Source organism: Bufo bufo, chromosome 2 (genome assembly GCF_905171765.1).
Source record: "Bufo bufo chromosome 2, aBufBuf1.1, whole genome shotgun sequence".
Classification (NCBI taxonomy): domain Eukaryota; kingdom Metazoa; phylum Chordata; class Amphibia; order Anura; family Bufonidae; genus Bufo; species Bufo bufo.
In genome coordinates this window covers 686,681,277-686,709,006 of record NC_053390.1, presented here as the reverse complement: position 1 = coordinate 686,709,006, position 27,730 = coordinate 686,681,277, and the positions used below count along the sequence as shown (strand labels likewise).

General features: G+C 47.3%; 1 protein-coding gene across 1 annotated transcript in view; it reads right to left on the bottom strand.

The window, feature by feature from the left end:
- GALNTL6 (polypeptide N-acetylgalactosaminyltransferase like 6) overlaps positions 1 to 27,730 on the bottom strand; it is a 1,828,331-nt gene that overhangs the window by 151,789 nt on the left and 1,648,812 nt on the right. Inside the window, exon 8 of the mRNA XM_040419898.1 lies at positions 15,955 to 16,176. Within this exon, the coding sequence (XP_040275832.1) occupies positions 15,955 to 16,176 (222 nt within the window). The remainder of the gene's footprint in view (positions 1 to 15,954; positions 16,177 to 27,730) is intronic.

The following is a 27,730-nucleotide window of genomic DNA, read 5'->3' as shown; positions in this document are numbered from 1 at the left end:
TCAGTCCCCAGCCGCCACTATTTTTCCCGTTGCCAGCATATGTCCCGGAACATCACCCGTGCCCTGACCAACGCAGTTATTGGGAAGGTCCACTTAACGACTGACACATGGACAAGTGCTTTTGTCTAGGGACATTACATTTCCCTGATAGCACACTGGGTGAACGTTGTGGAGGCCGGGAGCAAGTCGTACCCTGGGATGGCACAAGTGCTACTGATGCCAAGGATTGTGGGCCGTATTTCCATCAGGATTTCTGCCACCACCTACATTAGTGGCTGCAACCCCCCCTTCTCCTCCTCCACCTCCTCCTCCACTTTCACCTCTGAATTCTCATCTTGCAGCACCAGTCAGCCATCTGTCAGTAGCTGGAAGCAGTGTAGCACTGCAGTAAGGAAGCGGCAACAGACCGTGCTGAAGCTAATTTGCTTAGGTGACATACAGTACACTGCCGCAGAGCTGTGGCAGGGTATAAGGGACCAAACTGAGCTGTGGCTCTTGCCACTCAGCCTATAACCAGGCATGGTTGGGTCTAATAATGGCCGTAACTTGGTGGCGGCTTTGGAGCTCAGCAAGCTCACACACGTGTTCAACTTAGTGGTTCAGCAGTTTCTCAAAACCTACCCCAATTTGCCTGAGCTACTGCTGAAGGTGCGCCGCGTGTGTTCTCATTCCCGAAAGTCATCTACAGCTGCCGCTGGTCTGGCAACGTTGCAGCAGCGCTTGCAATTACCAGCTCACCGACTGATGTGCAATGTGAGCTCGCGCTGGAACTCCACGTTCCACATGTTAGCCAGGCTTTGAGAGCAGCAGAGTGCAGTAGTGGAATACCAGCTGCAACATGGTCGTCGCCATTCCAGTCAGCTTCCGCTATGCACAAGTAGAGATGTCGCGAACATAAAATTTTCCGTTCGCAAACGGCGAACGCAAACTTCCGCAAATGTTCGCGAACCGGGCGAACAACCGTAGACTTCAATATACAGGCGAATTTTAAAACCCACAGGGACTCTTTCTGGCCACAATAGTGATGGAAAAGTTGTTACAAGGGGACTTACACCTGGACTGTGGCATGCCGGAGGGGGATCCATGGCAAAACTCCCATGGAAAATTACGTAGTTGACGCAGAGTGTGGTAAGTTGAATTCGCAATGCGATTAATATAACCTGCATTAATCGCATTGCAAATTCAACTTAGAGCTAAGTTCCTAATGGTTGTATTGCTAGAATTGACGAATATAACGAATATAGCACTATATTCTCAATCTTCGTTATCTGTCTAGCAATACAACCATTAGGAACCCAGCTCTAAGTTGAATTCGCAATGCGATTAATATAACCTGTATTAATCGCATTGCGATTACAACTTAGTCAAATTTGTGACACTGCAGCTTCTGAATAAATCAAAGATGGATGCTGTCCTTGCTTTTTGATAGCAGGTGGGAGGGTCTGGGAGGGAGGGTATGATGATTGGCTGGAATGTGTCTGCTGACTGTGAGGTACAGGGTCAAAGTTTACTCAATGATGATGTATAGGGGGCGGACCGAACATCGCATATGTTCGCCCCCGCCGCGGTGAACGCGAACAAGCTATGTTCGCCGAGAACTGTTCGCAAGCGAATAGTTCCGGACATCACTATTCACAAGCGACGAGTGGGCATGGATGTCTGACCTCTGTGAGGTTTTTGAGGAATCAACAAAGATGGTGAGCGGTGATGCCGCTATTATCAGCGTAACCATCCCATTTCTGAGTCTACTGAAACACTCGCTGCTCACAATGAAGGCGGACGCTTTGCATGTGAAAGAGGTGGAAATAGGGGAAGACATTACAAAGAGTGATAGCCAGAACACCCTCAGTTCGTCTTCTCAGCGCCAATTGGATGATGAGGTGGTGGAGGAGGAGTAGCAGGAGACGGTTGCCTCTGCTACAGAGAGTAGTACCCATAGCAGGTTTATTTAATCTGTTCAGCTTAGATGGGCTGAAGAGGAGGAAGAGGATGAGGAGATCGAGAGTCATCCTCCTGATGAGGACAGCGAAGTCTTGTCTGTTGGGACTCTGGCACACATGGCTGACTTTATGTTATGCTGCCTTTCCCATGACCCTCGCATTATATGCATTTTGGCCAACACTAATTACTGGTTGTTCACCCTTCTCGACCCCCACTACAAAGAGAAATTCTCATTTCTCATTCCTGTGGTGGAGAGGACTAGCAAAATGGTCCTTGTGGAAAAATTGCTCCAAAAATCTCCAGCTGACAACGCTGGCGGCAGAGTTTGTAGTTCCTTGGGCAACCGAGAAGGGGAGAGGAGGGGAACACACAGTAGTTCCAACAGAGGCAGGGCAACACTCTCCAAGGCCTGGGACAGTTCCATGACACCCCGCCAGCACCCTCACCCTATTGCCTGGTCTAATGTCACAAGTAGGGAAATGTTTTGGTAGATGGTGAAGGAGTAGGTAGCAGACCTTGTCAGCATCCTCGGTGATCCCTCTGTGTCTTACAACTAATGGTTGTCCAAGCTGGACACGTGGCGCGAACTGGCGCTCTATGCCTTGGAGGTGCTGGCCTGCCCTGCCGCCAGCATTTTGTCAGAGCGGGTATTTAGTGCTGCTGGGGGCATAATAACTGATAAGCGCATCCGCCTTTCAACTGCAAATGCTGACAGGTTGACTCTTATCAAAATGAACAAGGCCTGGATTGCCCCTGACTTCTCTACTCCACCAGAGGAAAGTGGCTGAACATAAAGGCACTTTAAATGTGGCTTCTATGGTGTATTGAATACACTGTATTCCTATGCACCCCTTCCACCACAAAAAAGGGTATATGGTGCAATCTTCCTTTTCTCATCCTCCATCATATAAAAATGCTTCTTAGGCTGCCTTCACCCCTAATGTTTTAGAGGGTCACTAGCAGGCCCTCGCTCACAATGGTTTAGATGGTCAGATCAGCAGCAGGCTCTAGCCCCTTATGTTTTAGATGGTCTGATCGGTAGCAGGCACTCGCCCCTAATGTTTTAGAGGGTCAGCTCAGCAGCAGACCCTCACCCCTAATGATTTAGATTGTCAGATCAGCAGCAGGTAGAGATAATCTTGCGGTTCACCCGCGAACATTGCGCGTTCGCGATTCGACGAATATGCAAACATATGGCAATGTCCGCCGGGGTCATATTCTTTTGCATTGCGCCAAACTTTGACCCATGACACATCCATCAGGTGGGACAGCACAGCCAATTGAGATGTTTCAGCACATAGACACACCCCCACCCTCAAACAGAACCCGATCTGGCAACCATTTTACATTCTGTGTTTTGCCAGTGTAGGGAGAGATTGCTTTGTGGAGCAGGGAAAGACTGTTAGGGACACCAAACGCTAGCTAATAGGGCCACAAAAGAGCTATCGATAGGTGTGATATACTGAGGGGTGTAATATGCTTATAATATACTTTCTAACATAGAAAGTATATTATAGTGTATTTGTATTGTGCAGCAGTTGTGTGCGGTTCTGCTGAGATACCACAGCTATATAGAGGGACAAACGCTATTGGAATAACTAATTGCAACTGGTTTGATATACCTGTTGCCCCCCCAAAAAACTGATTGAGGGGTGTGATATACCTATAGTATACTTTCTAACAAAGAAAATATATAGTGCATTTGTATTGTGCAGCAGTTTTGTGCGGGGTTCTGCTGCGATACCGCAGGTATATAGAGGGACAAGTGCTATTGGAACAATTATTTGCAACAGGTGTGATATACCTGTTGCCCCCCCCAAAAATTATTGAGGGGTGCAATATACCTGCTTCCACAAAATACTAATTAAGGGGTTTAATTTAACTGCTTCCACAAAATACTGATTGAGTGTTGCGATATACCTGCTTCCACCAAATACTGATTGAGGCCTGCAATAAACTTGTTTCCATAAAATACTGATTGAGGGATGCGATATCCCTGCTTCCACAAAATACTGATTAAGGGGTTCTATATACCTGCTTCAACAAAATACTGATTGAGGGGTGCGATATACTTGCTTCCACAAAATACTGAATAAGAGGGTTTGATATACCTGCTTCCACAAAATACAGATTGAGGGTTTTGATATACCTGCTTCCACAAAATATTGATTAAAGGGCTTCTGTCCGACCGGGTCCAGTGGCGTACCGCCAATATAGGCAGACCACGCCGTTGCTATGGGGCCCGCAGCACAGAGGGGCCCGGAGCACACAGAAGGCCCCGCCCCCTTAGTTTATTTTAGACAGTACACAGACTTGTGGTGCAGGCGCAGCGGGCCCTCGGCACTTGCGTTTGATCGGCGGCACCCGCACATCAGGAAACCCCTTGCTGCTGATGCTAAGTGTGCACATAGCCACCAATCACATTCCCCCAAGCCACCCATCCCCCAACACATCAGTCACCTTTGGGAGGGGGGGGGGGTATGATTGGTGACTATGTGCACACTCAGCATCAGCAGCAAAGAGTTAAAGGGGTTTGGGGTAAGAGAAGTGATGACAAAATGGCGCTGGTAGCAAAGGGGTTAAGATGTGGGGGATGGGCTGGCTTTAGCACAGTGGACACAGGCAGGAGGAGCGATGTGTATGCGGGCTCCGACCCTGCACTCGTTCAGCTATGCTCGCATACATATCGCGCCCTGTGTCCACTGTCCTGTGCCCACTCTGCTAAAACCTGACATAGCCCATCTATGCCCGGCTTTACCAAAGCAGACAGGTATGTATGTGTGTGTGTCTGCGTTTGTGTCACCATCACCATGCCCACAATGTTCCTATGTCTTGACGCAGCTGCATCAGGACGTTCTGCGCGGAGCAAGAAGATGGAAGAGGAGGCAGCGCCGCCAGCATGGATTCCGTGGAAGAGACACAGGGAGGAACACTAAGGACACAGGTAAAACTACCACATGATCTACTCTAGTGTTATCTGTGGTTTTACATAGGACTGCAGGTAACACTACCACATTATCATCACTAGTGTTATCTGTGGTTTTACATAGGACTGCAGGTAACACTACTACATTTTCGGTAATCAGAGAGCCATCACTGTGTTATCTGTATTCAGAGAGCTATCACTGTGTTATCTGTGGTGTTACATAGGACTAAAGGTGGCCTCTACTACATTATCTGTACTCAGAGAGTTATCACTGTGTTATTTGCAATGTTACATAGGACTGCAGATAAAACTTTTATGGAATATCCACAGTAGTCCCATAGATTCAGATACCACAGGGTTTTGTTCCTACGACATTCTCTTTGCCGCAAAAATGACCTGTGCCCTTCATTCTCTGGGTCAGTACGAATACGTACGAATGTATGTATACATTTCTTAATTGTCAAATGGGGGGGGGGGTGGTAGGGGAGGAGCCAGGACAGGAGGTGGGATGGACCAGGGGTGGGTAGTGGGCGGGGTTAGGGGGCCCAATTGAGATTCTTGCTATGGGGCCCAGTGATTTCTATGTACGCCCCTGACCGGGTCAATTGGTCGTTTGTCTTCTCGGTGCTTGAGAAAATGGGCTTTCCACACCAGATGATTAGAGCCATCAGGGCACTGTATAAAGATCCCTCAGCTAGGGTCCTTGCAAATGGCACCTTATCAGATTCTTTCACTCTGACTAACGGCACGAGACAGGGATGTCCTCTTTCCCCACTTATTTTCATTTTATCCATAGAGCCGTTAGCCCAGGCGATAAGGAGGTCCCCAGAGATATCGGCATTCAAATAGGGGATAGACAACACCGTATCTCATTATACGCAGACGACATTATACTTACATTTACCAACCCTGACCAGTCATTATCAGCGGCGATGAATATAATACGTGAGTTCGGTACCCTGTCTTATTACAAGATTAACGAGACTAAGTCACAAGTCCTCCCACTGGGTTTACCTCCAGAAGAGCTAACTCGCCTGCAGGAAAAGTTTCCCCTAGACTGGAGATCAGATGACATTTTATATTTAGGAATCCGTCTTTGCTCCACCCCTCACAACCTTTACAAAGCTAACTTCTCCCAGTTGATACCAACACTTCAATCTGAACTTAATAATATAGCGAAAACAGAGTTATCTTGGATCGGGCGAATAGCTGCGTTCCAACAACACATCCTCCCAAAAATGCTATATCTGTTTCGGACTATCCCCATCCCCATCCCAAACTCCTTCTTTAAGCTTTCCAATAAAATGCTTAACAAGTTTATATGGCAAAAGGGACCACCAAGAATTGCTCGGGGTATAATGAATAGACACAAGAAGAAAGGGGGTCTTAGCCTACCGAACATCTTTGACTATTATATAGCTTCCAGAATCAACCAACTGAAGGCATGGTGGGTGGGAGATGAGTCTATAAACTGGGTTCACATAGAACAATCCCAAGCTCCCTTACATAACCTCAAAGCCTTACTTTTAGCATTCATAAGCAAAAAGTCACCTATCCTGACTCAATCATTTTTTGTCTCATCATCACTAGCCTTGTGGAAATCATATGCAGCCAAAGCGGCAAATAATCAGGTGTCATTTTCACACTTAGCCCCACTAGATTATTTATCTCTGCTCACTCCTGATCTACAACTAGCAGCATGGAAAGAAAGTAGAGTACTTTCTGTGGGTGAGCTGTTGATAAATGCACAGACCAAGTCCTTTGCGGACCTACAACAGTCCTACGGAATTCCGAGCGGAGAAATATTTAAGTATCTGAGAATCAAACACATCCTTAATGATACTCCTATGACTATTGGCAACGGGGTCTTACAAATGTTGAAGCATTGGAACCTTCCCAATTCATCCTCGTCAGGAATTAAGGCTATATATTCCCTTCTTGGTAACAAGCTATCCTTTATTAAAACAGCCCCATTCATAGCCTGGGAAAAAGATCTAGGTCAATCCTATACTCTCGCCCAATGGTCCACTGCCATTGGAATCGCCTCATCCCACCTGAAATGTACTATCCATTTTGAATCATACATGAAAACGGTGTTGAGATGGTATTATACTCCTCTTAGACTTAGGCAAATTTATCCGGGGGTGTCCCATGTTTGCTGGAGAGGATGCGGTGGGAAGGGGTCCTTGTTTCATATCCTATGGGATTGCCCCAACCTTAAAGATTTATGGGCCCAAATCTTCCAAACAGTATCTTGTTTGACTAAAACCTCAATTCTGCCTGACCCTGCTATAGCCCTGTTATTTTTAAAACTAAATGAAATTCCCAGAGAGGCAAGAGTAATAAGCTTACATATGTTTCTAGCCGCAAAACTTAGGATAGTGACCTACTGGAAAAGTAGGAGAATACCGTCCCTTTCTGAAATTATAGAATCAGTGGCCACTACTTCGGTATACGAAAAAATGATGGCATATAAGGATTCTAGATTCCACAAGTATGAGATGGATTGGGCAAAATGGGATATTATACAGGCTCGTTATGGAACCCCACTCTGTCCCTGACCTACCCCATATTATTCGGGACACTCTTGGGGGGAAATCATTCTATGGAGAGCCAATTCGCCCTTAATTAAGATATAACGCTATGATTGGTACAAAGTAATGTGATAATGTACTTTTATGGTACGTTGTGCTTTTACGGATATTCTTATGCTACGCGGATACCCTAACCCCTTTCTTTTCTTTCCCCCCCTCTATATGTTCCCCACCCTCCGTTATCCCTTGGTTATGTATAATTTGACTTATGATGTAAATCAGAGATGTATGACGGAATATATGCTTCTGTATTACCTTTTCATGAAAATGACAATAAAAACTATTGACAAATAAAGGGCTTCTGTCAGCCCACTAAACCGTTTTTCTTTTTTTTTTGTTTACTAATAATCCCTACACTGCGATTTATGCATACATAAGTTAAATAATCATTTCTGTTCAGTAGAATTTGCTAAAAAGCGATTTTTAAAATATGCAAATTACCTTGCTACCAGCAAGTAGGGCGGCTACTTGCTGGTAGCAGCCGCATCCTCCGACCCTAATGACGCCCCCTCCGCATTGTGATTGACAGGGCCAGGGAACGGAATCGTTCTCTGCTGGCCCTGCCTGTTAGCATTCAAAATGTGGCGCCTGCGCTGCAGCCGTACATATCTTCAATCTGCGCAGGCGCACTGATTAATGTACAGTGAATTTATATAAATATAATCAATTTGTATGGATACATTCAGCCAACAACTATCCTGGCTGAATGTATCCATACAAATTGATTATATTTATATAAATTCACTGTATAATTGCTCAGACCACCAGTAATCGTCATTATTTATTTATCCCTTCTGTGTGTTTTTGATACTATGTATTTTAGATTTTAGGGCTGAAATTTACACGTGTTACATTGTGATTTAATAAACTTTTAAATTTCATCACTTCTTTGGTCCAGGTGTTGAGTGCTCGCCCTGACTTTTGATTCAAACCATTATTTAACTTATGTATGCATAAATCGCAGTGTAGGGATTATTAGTAAACAAAAAGAAAAATGGTTTAGTGGGCTGACAGAAGCCCTTTAAGGGGTTCTATATACCTGCGTCCACAAAATACTGAATAAGGGGATTAATATACCTGCTTCCACCAAATATTGATTGAGGCCTGCGATGCACCTGCTTTCACAAAATACTGACTAAGGGGATTGATATGCATGCTTCCACCAAATATTGATTGAGGCCTACAATAGACCTGCTTCCGCAAAATACTGATTAAGGGGTTTGATATAACTGCTTCTACAAATTACCGATTGAGGGGTGCAATATACTTGCTGCCAACAAATATTGATTAAGGGGTTCTATATACCTACTTCCACAAAATACTGATTAAGGGGTTTGATATACCTGCTTCCACAAAATACAGATTTAGGGGTGCAATATACCTACTTCCACCAAATATTGATTAAGGGGTTCTATATACCTGCTTCCACAAAATACTGATTAAGGGTATTACTATACCTGCTTCCGCAAAATACTGATTAAGGGGTTTGATATACCTTCTTCCACAAAATACAGATTGAGGGTTGCGATATTCCTGCTTCCACTAAATATTGATTAAGGGGTTCTATATACTTGCTTCCACAAAATACTGATTAAGGGTATTACTATACCTGCTTCCACCAAATATTGATTGAGGCCTGCGATACATCTGCTTCCACAAAATACTGATTAAGGGGTTTGATATACCAGCTTCCACCAAATACTGATTGAGGCCTGTGATATACCTGCTTCCACAAATACTGCTTTTCTCTAGGGACTTTGGCACAGGGTCATTTTAAAAAAGGACAGGCAGAAGAAGAGGCAGGCCGTTCCACAGGAGTGGTATAGGTCGGGCAGGTGCACCAGACCGGAGCCTAAGTGGGAAGTTGGAGTAGGTGCGTGTGATTACATCTAAGGATGCACCAGAGTTGGTTGAGTGGATCACTCACCCTTCCGCTTCTGCACCCTCCTCATCCTCTGTATCGGCACCCTCCTCACTCTCTGCTTTCTTCACCCCCAAAGACACCACCACCACCACCACCACCATAGCCTATCCACTCGAATCAGAGGAATTATTTCCCATCCATTCCCAGACCTTACAGATGCGCAGCCATTCTTGGCATCAGATGATGAAGAGAAGGTAGCCACCCAGCGGTCTGACGACAGTCCCCAGATCAGCCCAAGGAGGGTGGTCCCCGCTGTTTCTACCTACTCTGAGATCTCTAATGTCAGTGGTGGTGAAGGTGACGATGATGATGTGTCGATGGACATCATGTGGGTACCCACAAGAGAGGAAGAGGAGGAGAGTTTAGAGGGAGAGACGGAGCAGCAGATATGAAGGAGAAGGAGGAGAAACAGACAGAACTCGCAGTGCACAGGAGGCAAAATTCAGACTGCAAATGTATCTGGAGTGAGCCATCCACCATGCACGATCACATCTTGCGCTCCCAGGACGCCGGCACATGGCTCCGCAGTGTGGGCTTTTTTTAACGTGTCAGCTGCTGACAATAGTGTTGCCATCTGCAGCCTGTGCTGTCAATGCATAAGTCGCGGTAAGCCCAACACTCACCTAGGGACAGTGTTAAGACAGCCCTAATAAGGCACCTGGCCTCCCATCACCGAGCCCAGTGGGAGCAATGCCGTTAGAACCCACAAAACCACACTCCTGGCGGTCCATGTCCTGCCTCTTTTCCTTCTTCTTCTCCTCTCTCCTCCCATTTTTCCTCCACTCCACCTTCCACCGTGCCGTCGTCGCGTTCACCTGCAGAAGGCAGGCTTCCATGGCCCAAAAGTTTGGGTGTAAAAAGTTGATGATGCCGGATAATCCTCTTACCCAACGGCTGACCGCTGGCTTGTCGGAACTGCTAGCCCGTCTACTTCTGCCATATAAACTGGTGGACTCGGAGGCCTTTAGAAAATTTGTGGCCATTGGCACACCACAATGGAGAGTCCCCGATAGGAAATATTTCTCCCAGAAGAGCATCCCAGAGCTATATGGCCACGTTCAGCGGCAATTGAATATATGTCTGGCACATAGTGTTGGTGCCAAGATACATCTGATCACAGACACGGGGTCTAGCAAACACGGCCAGGGAAGGTACATAACTTTTACTGCTACTGGGTGAACCTTCTGATTGCCAACAAGCATGTAACCCGTGGCACTCTTGTGGATTTGGTGTTACTGCAACGGATTGCATGTAGGCCTGCCTCTTCTTCTCCTCCTCTTACCCCATCCTCCGTCTCCTCCTCGGCTGACTCCACCTTTTTTACTGCTACTGCCTCTTCTGCTGTGCCCTCCAAGCTCCCCAGAACCTATTCGGCATACCAGGTGAGACGTTGCCATGCTGTGCTGCGGCTGTTGTGCCTAGAAGCCAAGATCCACACTGGTCATGCACTGCTTTCAGCTCTACGGTCACAAGCCGATCAGTGGCTAACCCCGCTCAATTTGACTGTTGTAAAGTGGTGTGCGACAACGGTGCCAATCTGTTGAGCGTGCTGAAACAGGGCAAAATGACACACGTGCCGTATATGGCACACGTCCTGAACTTAGTCGTGCGGCGATTCGTTGCCAAATACCCTGGTGTCCAGGTTGTCTTGCGGCAGGCTAGGAAAATCTCTTGCCATTTTAGAAGATCTTACACGGCTATGGCTCGCCTTGCTGACGTTTAGCATCTGCACCACCTGCCTGTCAGACGCTTGATTTGTGACAGCCTGACGCGCTGGAACTCTACCTTGTATATGCTGTTATCGACTACCTGTACGAACTCTGCAGCAGGACAGGTTCTGGGGAGCTTCTGCACCCATTTGATGAGATAACCAAACTGGTCAGTCGCAGCCAGGGCGCCATCAGTGACATCGTACCTTACGCCTTCTTTATGGAGTGTGCATTGCGTCGTGTCATTGATCAAGCCGTCAAGGAGTAGGAGCTGGAAGATGAGGAAGTCGCAATGCTGAATGAATTCCCGGGGGGGCTACTCCATCTGAGAAAAGTTAGCAAGAGTCTGAAGAGGAGTCAGAGGAGGATGGTGGCTGGGGGGAGGAGGAGGAGGAGCAAGAAGAGCAGGCTGTGAGGGGGATTTTAAACTGTTCGGGGATCCCTGGTGTTGTCCGTGGCTGGGGGGAGGAGGCCGAGAATGACATTCTCCTGGGTCATGACCAGGAGCCAGGGCGCTCCACCGCTTCCAAGTTAGTGCAAATGGGGGCCTTCATGCTCCAGTGTTTGAAGAGGCACCCCGTATAAAAAGTATAAAGGGCAAGGACCAGTACAGGGTGGCAACGTAATTAGACCCCTGGTACAAACACAAAATGGCGGACATGTTACCAGCATCACAGAGGGCTGGCAGAATGCAGCATTTCCAGGCCTTGCTGCGAGAGATGCTGCATTCTGCTGTTGCGGGGGCGCTGGCAGAGAAATTTCCACCTATAGCGAAACAGGTGCGGGTATTAATCCTACCGCGCCTGCAAGAAGAGGGCGGTTTGAAGATGTGTTGGTCACTTTGAATATGAGATCATTCTTGCAGCCAACCCATTGACAGCCACCCTCTAGATCCAGCCTCAGGGAACGCCTAGACTGTAATGTGTCCGACTACATCAGATTAACGGCCGATGTGGACACTCTGGGAAGCGAGGAACCCCTGGACTACTGGGTGTGCAGGCTTGACCTGTGGCCAGGGATGGCACAATTTGCCATGGAACTCTTGGCTTGCCCCTCGTCGAGTGTTCAGCGCAACAGGTTGGATCGTGACCGATAAGCGCACTCTCCTAGCTCACGACAGTGTGGACTACCTCACATTTCTAAAAATGAATGAGATATGGATCTCGGATTAATTCAACACTTATGACGACCACGTGTAATTAAATTTCCTCATGCCAGCCCACACATATCCGCCGCAACACAAAAAAAAGAATGATCCTTGTCTTATGTATATACAGCGGCAGAAAAGGCCTTTTCTGTCAGGTAAATGCCTAATTTTGGGGGCCTGTACTCCACTGGCCTACAGTAAAATTGTTATTCGTTAACTGCCTAATGTACCTTTAGCCACATAATCGCTTGTTCTTTTGTGTCAGGTGAATGCCTAATTTTTGGGGCCTGTACTCCATTGGCCTATAGTAAAATTGTTATCTAGTGACCGTCTAATATTCCTCCAGCCACATAATCACTTCTTCTTTTCTGTCAGGTGAATGCCTATTTTTTGGGGCCTGTACTCCCGTGGCCTAAAATATAAATTTTCTAGGCTCCAGCACGGCACATTTTTTAGAGTTTCCCTTTAAGACGCATAAAAATGGCCCCTGATTAAAATACATATTTTTTGTGAGAATTTTTGCCATTCATCCCCCTCTGGTATGTCACTGTCCATGTTGTGAGACTATTTGTGCACTTCTAATAAGTATTTGGTGGCTACAAATATGACCTGAAGGTTTTTCAGGTTCGCCTGCCATTAAAGTCAATAAGGTCCGCCGCGAACGTGCAGTTTATGAATATTTGATCTCGAATGCGCGTTTGCGAATTGTCCCGCCCGATGTTCATCCATCACTAGCAGCAGGCTCTCGCCCCTAATGTTTTAGAGGGTCAGCTCAGCAGCAGACTCTCACCCCTAATGTTTTAGATGGTCAGATCAGCAGCAGGCACTCGCCCCTAATGTTTTAGAGGGTTACCAGCAGGCCCTTGCTTCTAATATTTTTGAGGGTCACCAGCAGACCATCAATCATAATTTTTTTAAGGGTATGTATGATGCCCTCCTTTATGTGTAATAAAGGGTACAGTATATTGGAGTGCCGGTTCCTTGTAATTTTTGGCAGCCCTTTCACTTAGTGCATAGGCTTTATAAGTGTAGGAGTCCCACTACCTGAACAATTGTACCCCAATGTGAATGAGGCCCTCGTTTATATGATATACAGGTTGTATCAGAGTGCCTCTTCCTTGTAATTTTTGGCAGCACTTCCACTTTATATACAAGTAAATATATAGGAAAGAATGTTTCCTAACAATTTTTCCTCTAAAATCAATTTTATCTTCGGTTTTGTGCGTATTATTGTCATTGTGTAAAAGTGGGGTACTACTCGGACAACATCGTTCCCAGCAGCAACCTGGGAGTGCAAGATGCATCCAGACATCCTCCCTATGTTCTTCCCGAACCATTTCAGTGGTGTTTCCATAAATTTCTGACCTTATCCTGTGAACCACACACCCTCCCCTCTTCAGAGCAGGGGTGCCTGGTTTAATGCTCTGGTTCTCCTATTGACTTCAATTGTGCTCTGGGGCTCTGTGTAGCACCCGAGCATCCCAAAGTGTTCTACTCAAGCACCCGAGCACTTTGGTGCTCGATCAACACTAGTGTCCAGTTAACTTTTGCTATATCTGTAGGTAGTTTTAAAGAAAACTTTTATGTTGCTGGGTTATGATGTGTGCTGCTATTATACCTTTATTTTATAGGTAATGTGCCTTAATGGCCTCTGTAGACAAGGATCACACTCTATCGCTATGGGGTAGGTGCTTGAAATGAATAGTGTAGAATAGTGTAGAAGATCCAGCACCCACCAAATTTGATGCAAAACAAACTTGAATAATTTTATTGTATTGTACAAGCAGTCAGCATATTTCCAGGAAGGGTGGGTTCACATCAGCGTTATGAATTCCATTATGGCTTTCGTTATAACATAGTTATAACGGAAAATAATGGAATCTATAAGACGTAAGTCATAACGGAAGCCTTTAAAAGGCATTCCGTTTTGCTTTCCATCATAATAGAAGTCTATGGGAATCATAACGGAACCGTCTGTCAACAGGACTTTGTTTTCCGTCTTGCATAACGTGAACCAGACAAATCCGTTATGATTCCCATAGACTTCTATTATAGCAGATCAAAATGGAATGCCTCTTAAAGGCTTGCGTTTTTATTTCCGTCTTATGTATTCCATTATTTTCTGTTATAACCATGTTATAACAGAAAGCCATAACGGAATACATAACGCTGATGTGAACCCACCCTAAGCGGCGCATGTACATTAGGTCATGTATGCAGACAAAGGAGAGTTACCCAGCATGGGCTCCATGACGAAGTGGAGCCAAAGTATATAGTTGATGTTTTGACATCCCTTTTGATCTGTTATACACACTTGTGTTTATAGTATGCTACAGAAAGTCTGTTGGAGGCGAGAACATTGCACAAGGGACTACAAAGAATACAACACTGCCAGCCTAGGTCTATGTTAAAAGTAGATGGTCCTACAGCCAAGAATCCTGCGGTACGGATGCAGACCACTAATACCGTGACCCTACTAGACTGCTGCTGTACCTATGGCCCAATGGGGAGAGTTCAATGAGAACTGTGTAACTACAAATGATGGCAGCATGTTCCTGAACAGAAATGGGTGACATAACTGATGAAGATTTTGCACGGATTGTTTTCTCTAGTAAAACTGTAACCATTTATGCTTATTGCTAATAAGCATTTGTGTAAATGTGTTATCTTGTTTTTTGCAGATATTATTGGGTGTCTTCTTTGGGAGACCTGTAACTAAGAATTCCCGGTGAGGAGGAAAAATGGTTTGCCACCTTTAAAAGATATATGACCTTTATAAAACAGGTGCTCTTCATAATGTTCAACAATTAGCATTACAAAATATCACAAAATTCCAAATACTGTATATCTAGATGAATTTAAACATTTCTTTATTAACCTTAAAGGGGTTGTCCAGCTTTGGGGGCCTTTCTGCCAGACCCCTCCACCTCACCAGACAGAGGCAAACATACTTATCTACTCCTTGCTGCTGGTTCCTCCAGTCCCAGCTCGTAAACGTCCAGTTTAATGGGGGTCACATGTGTCTCTGCAGCCAATGACTGCAGCGTCAGTCACTGGCTGCAGCAGCACATATGACCCCCCGTCAAACCAGAAGTTTATGAGCAGAGACCAGAGGAACCCAGCAGCGGGGAGCAGGTAATTATGCTTTCCTCTACAGGTCTGGGGAGGTGGGTGGATGCTTGGGGAGGGGGGGGGAGTTGTTGGCAGAAAGGCCCCAAAAGCTGGACAGCCCGTTTAATTCACCTGAGACTACACAAATATAAAAACATTTTTAAAAAATCATCTTCAACACACCTCAATACAACAATAGGCCTTTTTTTTTTTTCTGACTCCTCAGTGAAAAAAAACATGTATTCTTGACGTTCAGCACAGGTAAGCGACTATGTCAGGATATCATTTCTAATATAAAGATATAAAAGTACATATTTCTAGTGGTTCATGAGGATGAGTTCTGGTGTTCCCCCTATTCATTTGTCTAATACAAAAATGACAGCAGAAAAGTTAGGGTTTTTAACAGGATTTTCGCCATTGATCAGCTGAGCAGCAGGCCTTTATTCAGAGAATGACCTGTTCTCTTTAAATATACAAGCAAGGTACAAACATACCGCATAAACCTTTTAAAGTTAAATTTACCTAGTAGATTGATAGCTATAACATGCACATAAAGGTGCCAAAATTATAAATTTTATAATATATATGTAATAAAATAGTACCTCTCCCCAGGCCGCAGGTGGAGGTTCTACTGGTGGATAATACTTTGGAATGTCCCATGCCACTTCAGCCATAAACCATTTGAAGTCCTTGCACTTTAGGTGTTTGCGAAGTTCCTTTTGAGATGTGAGATCTCCAGTAGACAGGTGTCTGTATTCGGGTCGCCTCTGGTAGATATACTCTGCATATTCATCCATCCAGGTCTCTGCCACACGTTTCAAGTTCTAATATACAAGAATTGTAAGCCTGTTACTTTTCTAAGAGTTCATGCACATATACATCAAGTAATTATGACCTTTGTGTGATACAGTCAGATTAATGGCTCAATTAGTATATTAAACGAGAAAGTACTGAGATGTAACTGCACTGCAGGGATTAATGAGACTCAAATTAATCAAGAACAGGCAAAAGCATTAATCAGATTGCTTTTCTTTTAACCTTTTATTGTTTTAGGCCACAGTTACAAATGAAGTTGAAGGTTATCTTAAAGTAAAATCTTACTTTGGGGTAGATTTTGCCAAAGATTTGAAATTGTAAAATTAAAGTTGTTTTTTTTAAATGTACAGGTGTTAACAAGGAGCCTAGTTTTTATAATGGGGCTAGGTGCTCCTGGAGGCCCAGCTGTAAGAGGAAACCTCAGAGTTATAGAAAACTCAACATTTCCTCTCCTTTCAGCAGATCGTGGCCTTATCTGTGGATTACCTTTTTATAGAATGATAAAATAAAATATAGATTTCAATTTGAGATTCTAACTGTTGAGAAAGCTGGATGTAGGCTATAAAAAAATAAAAAGATAAATACTATTATTTATATAAGCTCATCTCTATCGCCACTGACAAAAAAAAGGCCTTATTTCGTAATCTTAGAAAAATACTTTGGTGATCATAAGATACCTATTGTGGTTTCAAATATATTACCTATTGTGGTTTAATATGTATTAATACACTTATTTCCTCTTTATCTTTTTTCTCCACCTACACAATTTCCCTGTTTCCTTTGTGTCTTTTAGGACATGTGATCTAATGGTGACCTCCTTGTGAGTTCCTGCTTTGTCTATATTTGGAAGGGGATTACATTTTCCTGGTGTGATCCACTTTCTACTGCCTACAGATGTGCATCAGTCTTTTGATGCTGTTCTCCATGCTAAATGGTTCCTGATCTCTTTTCCTTTTGTTCACAACCCTGGCATGACATCAATGCACCATCGAGTCACAGGACATCAGGTCAGAGGAGCTCCCATCAGTCTGGGAGAGGTTGCTAAAAATGGGCTGTGTTTCCCAGACCAAGCACGGTCATGTGCATGAGCTCTTACAGACTTGCGTAATTGGTCGGTTTTTTAGAACAGTATTTGTTAACCAAAACCATTAGTGGATCCAAAACATGGAAAGGAAGTGCAAAAATGAATCCATTTTTCTCTGTGAAGTGCTATTCTCACTACATCCTTCTTACAGCTAGCACAGAATTTACAGTCTTCATTGTGTCAATTCTTATCTAAGGAAGGACCAGCAGAGCGATAAGTCATAAAAGTATACCCAGATTGCTTAATAAATAAGCATCATCATATGGAGTGCAGATGGAGTGCTCTTCTTTGTGTGATATGGATTGGAACCCTTATATCCACACCCAGCAACTTTATGGTGGCTTTCCACTGAACTAGTATAATTTACAAATTCAGTCAAACTATGTGTCCATCTTCAAAAGATGCAACCTAGTAAGATTTTATCAACGGCATAGCTCTAAAAAGTCACAGAACATTTCTAATCTTTCTAATGCACAGCTTGTGATGTCCATAAATATTTCTTTAAAGCGTATTGCTCTAAGAAGTTAACAACATTCAAAATAAGTATTCGTGTTGATCGAGCACCAAAGTGCTCGGGTGCTCTGGCTGAACACATGGGGATGCTCAGGTGCTCTACCGAGCACCCGAGTATAATGGAATTTAATGGGAGGACCTGAGCATTAAACCAGGCACCCCCTGCTCTGAAGAGGGGAGGGTGCCTGGTTCATAGTAAAAAGTCAGAATTTGATGGAAACACCGCCAAAATGGTTCGGGGAAAAAAAAAACGATTTTAGAGGAAAAATTGTTAGGAAACATTCTTTCCTATATACTGTATTTACTTGTATATAAAGTGCAAGTGCTGCCAAAAATTACAAGGAAGAGAAACTCTGATACAACATTGTGGTACAATTGTTCATGTAGTGGGACTCCTACACTCATAAAGCCTATGCACTAAGTGAAAGGGCTGCCAAAAAGTACAAGGAACCGGCACTCTCCAATACACCCTTTGTTACACATAAAGGAGGGCAGCCTTGAAAAATTATGATTGATGGCCTGCTGGTGACCTTCAAAAACATTTGGAGCAAGGGCCTGCTGATCTGACAATCTAAAACATTATGGGATATATGCGACGGCATTATATGCGACGAATAAGCATGTGTTGATATGATAGAAAAGGAGAAGGAGGATGAGAAAAGGAAGATTCAACCATATACCCTTGTTTGTGGTGGAAGGGGTGCATGGGAATACAGTGTATTCAGTACATTATAAACAACACATTTAAAGTGTTCATCAGCTTTCCTCTGGTGGAGTCGAGAAGTCATGGTCAATCCAGGCCTTGTTCATTTTTATAAGAGTCAACCTGTCAGCATTTTCAGTTGACAGGCGGATACGCTTATCTATTATAATGTCACCAGCAGCACTAAATACCCTCTCAGACAAAACGCTGGCGGCAGGGCAGGCCAGCACCTCCAAGAGTTCATGCCACGTGTCCAGCTTGGACACCCAGTAGTTGTAAGGCACTGAGGGATCATTGAGGATGCTGACACGGTCTACTATGTACTGCTTCACCATCTACCAAAATTTTTCCCTCCTTGTGACACTAGGCCGTGCATCAGGGTGAGGGTGCTGGGGGGGTGTCATGAAACTGTCACAGGATTTGGAGAGTGTTGCCCTGCCTCTGTTGGTACTGCTGTGTGTTTCCCTTGTCACCTTGTCTTGGCGAAGGAACTAAGGACTCTGCCACCAGCGTTGTCAGATGGAAATTTTTGGAGCAATTTTTCAACAAGGATCTTCTGGTATTGCACCATTTTGCTTGTCTTCTCCACCAGAAGAATGAGAGATGAGAAGTAGAGTTGAGCGAACACCTGGATGTTCGGGTTCGAGAAGTTCGGCCGAACTTCACGGAAATGTTCGGGTTTGGGATCCGAACACGAACCGAACTTCATCCCGAACCCGAACCCCATTGAAGTCAATGTGGACCCGAACTTTTGGGCACTAAAAAGGCTGTAAAACAGCCCAGGAAAGAGCTAGAGGGCTGCAAAAGGCAGCAACATGTAGGTAAATCCCCTGCAAACAAATGTGGATAGGGAAATGAATTAAAATAAAAATTAAAAAAATAAAAATGACCCAATATCAATTGGACAGAGGTCCCATAGCAGAGAATCTGGCTTCACGTCAGCAGAGAATCAGTCTCTTCATGCCATAGCAAAGAATCTGGCTTCATGTCAGCACAGAATCAGTCTTTTCATGCCATAGCAGAGAATCTGGCTTCATGTCAGCACAGAATCAGTCTTCATGTCATAGCAGAGAATCAGGCTTCACGTCACACACCACTGGAACAGGCAACTGTCACACATTTAGGCCCCGGCACCCAGACAGAGGAGAGCGGTCCCGTAACAGAGAATCTGGCATTATGTCAGCGCAGAATCTGTCTTCATGTCATAGCAGAGAATCAGGCATCACGTCACCCACCACTGGAACAGGCCACTGTCACACATTTAGGCCCCGGCACCCAGACAGAGGAGAGAGGTCCTGTAACAGAGAATCTGGCCTTATGTCAGCACAGAATCTGTCTTCATGTCATAGCAGAGAATCAGGCTTCACGTCACCCACCACTGGAACAGGCCACTGTCACACATTTAGACCCCGACACCCAGACAGAGGAGAGAGGTCCTGTAACAGAGAATCTGGCCTTATGTCAGCACAGAATCTGTCTTCATGTCATAGCAGAGAATCAGGCATCACGTCACCCACCACTGGAACAGGCCACTGTAACACATTTAGGCCCAGGCACCCAGACAGAGGAGAGCGGTCCCGTAACAGAGAATCTGGCCTTATGTCAGCGCAGAATCTGTCTTCATGTCATAGCAGAGAATCAGGCTTCACGTCACCTACCACTGGAACAGGCCACTGTCACATATTTAGGCCCAGGCACCCAGGCAGAGGAGAGAGGTCGCGTAACAGAGAATCTGGCTTCATGTCAGCACAGAATAAGTCTTCATGTCATAGCAGAGAATCAGGCATCACGTCACCCACCACTGGAACAGGCCACTGTCACACATTTAGGCCCAGGCACCCAGGCAGAGGAGAGAGGTCCCGTAACAGAGAATCTGGCCTTATGTCAGAGCAGAATCAGTCTTCATGTCATAGCAGAGAATCAGGCTTCACGTCACCCACCACTGGAACAGGCCACTGTCACACATTTAGGCCCAGGCACCCAGGCAGAAGAGAGAGGTCCCGTAACAGAGAATCTGGCCTTATGTCAGCGCAGAATCAGTCTTCATGTCATAGCAGAGAATCAGGCTTCACGTCACCCACAAATGGAACAGGCCACTGTCACACATTTAGACCCCGGCACCCAGACAGAGGAGAGAGGTCCTGTAACAGAGAATCTGGCCTTATGTCAGCACAGAATCTGTCTTCATGTCATAGCAGAGAATCAGGCATCACATCACCCACCACTGGAACAGGCCACTGTCACACATTTAGGCCCCGGCACCCAGACAGAGGAGAGAGGTCCTGTAACAGAGAATCTGGCCTTATGTCAGCGCAGAATCAGTCTTCATGTCATAGCAGAGAATCAGGCTTCACGTCACCCACCACTGGAACAGGCCACTGTCACATATTTAGGCCCCGGCACCCAGGCAGAGGAGAGAGGTCGCGTAACAGAGAATCTGGCTTCATGTCAGCACAGAATAAGTCTTCATGTCATAGCAGAGAATCAGGCATCACGTCACCCACCACTGGAACAGGCCACTGTCACACATTTAGGCCCAGGCACCCAGGCAGAGGAGAGAGGTCCCGTAACAGAGAATCTGGCCTTATGTCAGCGCAGAATCAGTCTTCATGTCATAGCAGAGAATCAGCCTTCACGTCACCCACCACTGGAACAGGCCACTGTCACACATTTAGGCCCCGGCACCCAGGCAGAGGAGAGAGGTCGCGTAACAGAGAATCTGGCTTCATGTCAGCACAGAATAAGTCTTCATGTCATAGCAGAGAATCAGGCATCACGTCACCCACCACTGGAACAGGCCACTGTCACACATTTAGGCCCAGGCACCCAGGCAGAGGAGAGAGGTCCCGTAACAGAGAATCTGGCCTTATGTCAGCGCAGAATCAGTCTTCATGTCATAGCAGAGAATCAGCCTTCACGTCACCCACCACTGGAACAGGCCACTGTCACACATTTAGGCCCCGGCACCCAGACAGAGGAGAGAGGTCCCGTAACAGAGAATCTGGCCTTATGTCAGCACAGAATCAGTCTTTATGTCATAGCAGAGAATCAGGCTTCACGTCACCCACCACTGGAACAGGCCACTGTCACATATTTAGGCCCCGGCACCCAGACAGAGGAGAGAGGTCTGTAACAGAGAATCTGGCCTTATGTCAGCGCAGAATCAGTCTTCATGTCATAGCAGAGACTCAGGCTTCACGTCACCCACCACTGGAACAGGCCACTGTCACATATTTAGGCCCCGGCACCCAGACAGAGGAGAGAGGTCTGTAACAGAGAATCTGGCCTTATGTCAGCACAGAATCTGTCTTCATGTCATAGCAGAGAATCAGGCATCACGTCACCCACCACTGGAACAGGCCACTGTCACACATTTAGGCCCAGGCACCCAGACAGAGGAGAGAGGTCCTGTAACAGAGAATCTGGCCTTATGTCAGCGCAGAATCAGTCTTCATGTCATAGCAGAGAATCAGGCTTCACGTCACCCACAAATGGAACAGGCCACTGTCACACATTTAGGCCCCGGCACCCAGACAGAGGAGAGAGGTCCCGTAACAGAGAATCTGGCCTTATGTCAGCGCAGAATCAGTCTTCATGTCATAGCAGAGAATCAGGCTTCACGTCACCCACCACTGGAACAGGCCACTGTCACACATTTAGGCCCAGGCACCCAGGCAGAGGAGAGAGGTCCCGTAACAGAGAATCTGGCCTTATGTCAGCGCAGAATCAGTCTTCATGTCATAGCAGAGAATCAGGCTTCACGTCACCCACAAATGGAACAGGCCACTGTCACACATTTAGGCCCCGGCACCCAGACAGAGGAGAGAGGTCCTGTAACAGAGAATCTGGCCTTATGTCAGCATAGAATCTGTCTTCATGTCATAGCAGAGAATCAGGCATCACGTCACCCACCACTGGAACAGGCCACTGTCACACATTTAGGCCCAGGCACCCAGGCAGAGGAGAGAGGTCCCGTAACAGAGAATCTGGCCTTATGTCAGCGCAGAATCAGTCTTCATGTCATAGCAGAGAATCAGCCTTCACGTCACCCACCACTGGAACAGGCCACTGTCACATATTTAGGCCCCCGGCACCCAGACAGAGGAGAGAGGTCCCGTAACAGAGAATCTGGCCTTATGTCAGCACAGAATCAGTCTTCATGTCATAGCAGAGAATCAGGCTTCACGTCACCCACCACTGGAACAGGCCACTGTCACATATTTAGGCCCCGGCACCCAGACAGAGGAGAGAGGTCTGTAACAGAGAATCTGGCCTTATGTCAGCGCAGAATCAGTCTTCATGTCATAGCAGAGAATCAGGCTTCACGTCACCCACAAATGGAACAGGCCACTGTCACACATTTAGGCCCCGGCACCCAGACAGAGGAGAGAGGTCCTGTAACAGAGAATCTGGCCTTATGTCAGCACAGAATCTGTCTTCATGTCATAGCAGAGAATCAGGCATCACGTCACCCACCACTGGAACAGGCCACTGTCACACATTTAGGCCCAGGCACCCAGGCAGAGGAGAGAGGTCCCGTAACAGAGAATCTGGCCTTATGTCAGCGCAGAATCAGTCTTCATGTCATAGCAGAGAATCAGCCTTCATGTCACCCACCACTGGAACAGGCCACTGTCACATAATTAGGCCCCGGCACCCAGACAGAGGAGAGAGGTCCCGTAACAGAGAATCTGGCCTTATGTCAGCACAGAATCAGTCTTCATGTCATAGCAGAGAATCAGGCTTCACGTCACCCACCACTGGAACAGGCCACTGTCACATATTTAGGCCCCGGCACCCAGACAGAGGAGAGAGGTCTGTAACAGAGAATCTGGCCTTATGTCAGCGCAGAATCAGTCTTCATGTCATAGCAGAGAATCAGGCTTCACGTCACCCACCACTGGAACAGGCCACTGTCACATATTTAGGCCCCGGCACCCAGACAGAGGAGAGAGGTCTGTAACAGAGAATCTGGCCTTATGTCAGCACAGAATCTGTCTTCATGTCATAGCAGAGAATCAGGCATCACGTCACCCACCACTGGAACAGGCCACTGTCACACATTTAGGCCCAGGCACCCAGGCAGAGGAGAGAGGTCCTGTAACAGAGAATCTGGCCTTATGTCAGCGCACAATCAGTCTTCATGTCATAGCAGAGAATCAGGCTTCACGTCACCCACAAATGGAACAGGCCACTGTCACACATTTAGGCCCCGGCACCCAGACAGAGGAGAGAGGTCCTGTAACAGAGAATCTGGCCTTATGTCAGCACAGAATCTGTCTTCATGTCATAGCAGAGAATCAGGCATCACGTCACCCACCACTGGAACAAACCACTGTCACACATTTAGGCCCCGGCACCCAGACAGAGGAGAGAGGTCCTGTAACAGAGAATCTGGCCTTATGTCAGCACAGAATCAGTCTTCATGTCATAGCAGAGAATCAGGCTTCACGTCACCCACCACTGGAACAGGCCACTGTCACACATTTAGGCCCCGGCACCCAGACAGAGGAGAGAGGTCCTGTAACAGAGAATCTGGCCTTATGTCAGCACAGAATCTGTCTTCATGTCATAGCAGAGAATCAGGCATCACGTCACCCACCACTGCAACAGGCCACTGTCACACATTTAGGCCCAGGCACCCAGGCAGAGGAGAGAGGTCCCGTGACAGAGAATCTGGCCTTATGTCAGCGCAGAATCAGCCTTCATGTCATAGCAGAGAATCAGGCTTCACGTCACCCACCACTGGAACAGGCCACGGTCACATATTTAGGCCCAGGCACCCAGGCAGAGGAGGGAGGTCGCGTAACAGAGAATCTGGCTTCATTTCAGCACAGAATAAGTCTTCATGTCATAGCAGAGAATCAGGCTTCACGTCACCCACCACTGGAACAGGCCACTGTCACACATTTAGGCCCAGGCACCCAGGCAGAGGAGAGAGGTCCCGTAACAGAGAATCTGGCCTTATGTCAGCGCAGAATCAGTCTTCATGTCATAGCAGAGAATCAGGCTTCACGTCACCCACCACTGGAACAGGCCACTGTCACACATTTAGGCCCCGGCACCCAGACAGAGGAGAGCGGTCCTGTAACAGAGAATCTGGCCTTATGTCAGCACAGAATCTGTCTTCATGTCATAGCAGAGAATCAGGCATCACATCACCCACCACTGGAACAGGCCACTGTCACACATTTAGGCCCAGGCACCCAGGCAGAGGAGAGAGGTCCCGTAACAGAGAATCTGGCCTTATGTCAGCACAGAATAAGTCTTCATGTCATAGCAGAGAATCAGGCTTCACATCACCCACCACTGGAACAGGCCACTGTCACACATTTAGGCCCCGGCACCCAGACAGAGGAGAGGTTCATTTAACTTTGGGTTGCCCCGCAATATAATGGTAAAATGAAATTAAAAATAGTATTGAATGAGGAAGTGCCCTGGAGTAGAATAATATATTGTTAAGGGGAGGTAGTTAATATCTAATCTGCACAAGGGATGGACAGGTCCTGTGGGATCCATGCCTGGTTCATTTTTATGAACGTCAGCTTGTCCACATTGGCTGTAGACAGGCGGCTGCGTTTGTCTGTAATGACGCCCCCTGCCGTGCTGAATACACGTTCCGACAAAACGCTGGCCACCGGGCAGGCCAGCACCTCCAAGGCATAAAAGGCTAGCTCTGGCCACGTGGACAATTTGGAGACCCAGAAGTTGAATGGGGCCGAACCATCAGTCAGTACGTGGAGGGGTGTGCACAGGTACTGTTCCACCATGTTAGTGAAATGTTGCCTCCTGCTAACACGTTCCGTATCAGGTGGTGGTGCACTTAGCTGTGGCGTGTTGACAAAACTTTTCCACATCTCTGCCATGCTAACCCTGCCCTCAGAGGAGCTGGGCGTGACACATCTGCGTTGGCGACCTCTTGCTCCTCCTCTGCCTTCGCCTTGGGCTTCCTCTGGTTCCCCTGTGACATTTGGGAATGCTCTCAGTAGCGCGTCTACCAACGTGCGCTTGTACTCGCGCATCTTCCTATCACGCTCCAGTGTAGGAAGTAAGGTGGGCACATTGTCTTTGTACCGGGGATCCAGCAGGGTGGCAACCCAGTAGTCCGCACACGTTAAAATGTGGGCAACTCTGCTGTCGTTGTGCAGGCACTGCAGCATGTAGTCGCTCATGTGTGCCAGGCTGCCCAGAGTTAAGGACAAGCTGTCCTCTGTGGGAGGCGTATCGTCATCGTCCTGTGTTTCCCCCCAGCCACGCACCAGTGATGGGCCCGAGCTGCTTTGGGTGCCACCCCGCTGTGCTTCATCCTCATCCTCCTTTACCTCCTCCTCATCCTCGTCCTCCAGTAGTGGGCCCTGTCTGGCCACATTTGTACCTGGCCTCTGGTGTTGCAAAAAACCTCCCTCTGAGTCACTTCGAAGAGACTGGCCTGAAAGTGCTAAAAATGACCCCTCTTCCTCCTCTTCCTCCTGGGCCACCTCCTCTTCCATCATCGCCCTAAGTGTTTTCTCAAGGAGACATAGAAGTGGTATTGTAACGCTGATAACGGCGTCATCGCCACTGGCCATGTTGGTGGAGTACTCGAAACAGCGCAACAGGGCACACAGGTCTCGCATGGAGGCCCAGTCATTGGTGGTGAAGTGTGTCTGATCCACAGTGCGACTGACCCGTGCGTGCTGCAGCTGAAACTCCACTATGGCCTGCTGCTGCTCGCACAGTCTGTCCAGCATATGCAAGGTGGAGTTCCACCTGGTGGGTACGTCGCATATGAGGCGGTGAGCGGGAAGGCGGAAGTTATGCTGTAGCGCAGACAGGCGAGCAGCGGCAGGGTGTGAACGCCGGAAGCGCGAACAGACGGCCCGCACTTTATGCAGCAGCTCTGACATGTCGGGGTAATTGCGAATGAACTTCTGCACCACCAAATTCAGCACATGCGCCAGGCAAGGGATGTGCATCAAACTGGCTAGTCCCAGAGCTGCAACGAGATTTCGCCCATTATCGCACACCACCAGGCCGGGCTTGAGGCTCACCGGCAGCAACCACTCGTCGGTCTGTTGTTCTATACCCCGCCACAACTCCTGTGCAGTGTGGGGCCTGTCCCCCAAACATATGAGTTTCAGAATGGCCTGCTGACGTTTACCCCGTGCTGTGCTGAAGTTGGTGGTGAAGGTGTGTGGCTGACTGGATGAGCAGGTGGAAGAAGAGGAGGAGGAAGCTGAGTAGGAGGAGGAGGAGACAGGAGGCAAAGAATGTTGCCCTGCGATCCTTGGCGGCGGAAGGACGTGCGCCAAACAGCTCTCCGCCTGGGGCCCAGCCGCCACTACATTTACCCAGTGTGCAGTTAGGGAGATATAGCGTCCCTGGCCGTGCTTACTGGTCCACGTATCTGTGGTTAGGTGGACCTTGCCACAGATGGTGTTGCGCAGTGCACACTTGATTTTATCGGACACTTGTTTGTGCAGGGAAGGCACGGCTCTCTTGGAGAAGTAGTGGCGGCTGGGAACAACATACTGTGGGACAGCAAGTGACATGAGCTGTTTGAAGCTGTGTGTGTCCACCAGCCTAAATGACAGCATTTCATAGGCCAGTAGTTTAGAAATGCTGGCATTGAGGGCCAGGGTTCGAGGGTAGCTAGGTGGGAATTTACGCTTTCTCTCAAATGTTTGTGAGATGGAGAGCTGAACGCTGCCGTGTGACATGGTTGAGATGCTTGCTGACGCAGGTGGTGGTGTTGGTCGTACATCCCATGTTTGCTGGGCGGCAGGTGCCAACGTTCCTCCAGAGGCAGAGGAAGAGGCCGAGGCGGCGCCAGCAGCAGAAGAGGCCGAGGCGGCAGCAGCAGAAGAGGCAGCAGGGGGGGCCTTAGTGACTTCCTTGTTTTTAAGGTGTTTACTCCACTGCAGTTCATGCTTTGCATGCAGGTGCCTGGTCATGCAGGTTGTGCTAAGGTTCAGAACGTTAATGCCTCACTTCAGGCTCTGATGGCACAGCGTGCAAACCACTCGGGTCTTGTCGTCAGCACATTGTTTGAAGAAGTGCCATGCCAGGGAACTCCTTGAAGCTGCCTTTGGGGTGCTCGGTCCCAGATGGCGGCGGTCAGTAGCAGGTGGAGTCTCTTGGCGGCGGGTGTTCTGATTTTGCCCACTGCTCCCTCTTTTGCTACGCTGTTGGCTCGGTCTCACCACCGCCTCTTCCTCCGAACTCTGAAAGTCAGTGGCACGACCTTCATTCTATGTGGGGTCTAGGACCTCATCGTCCCCTG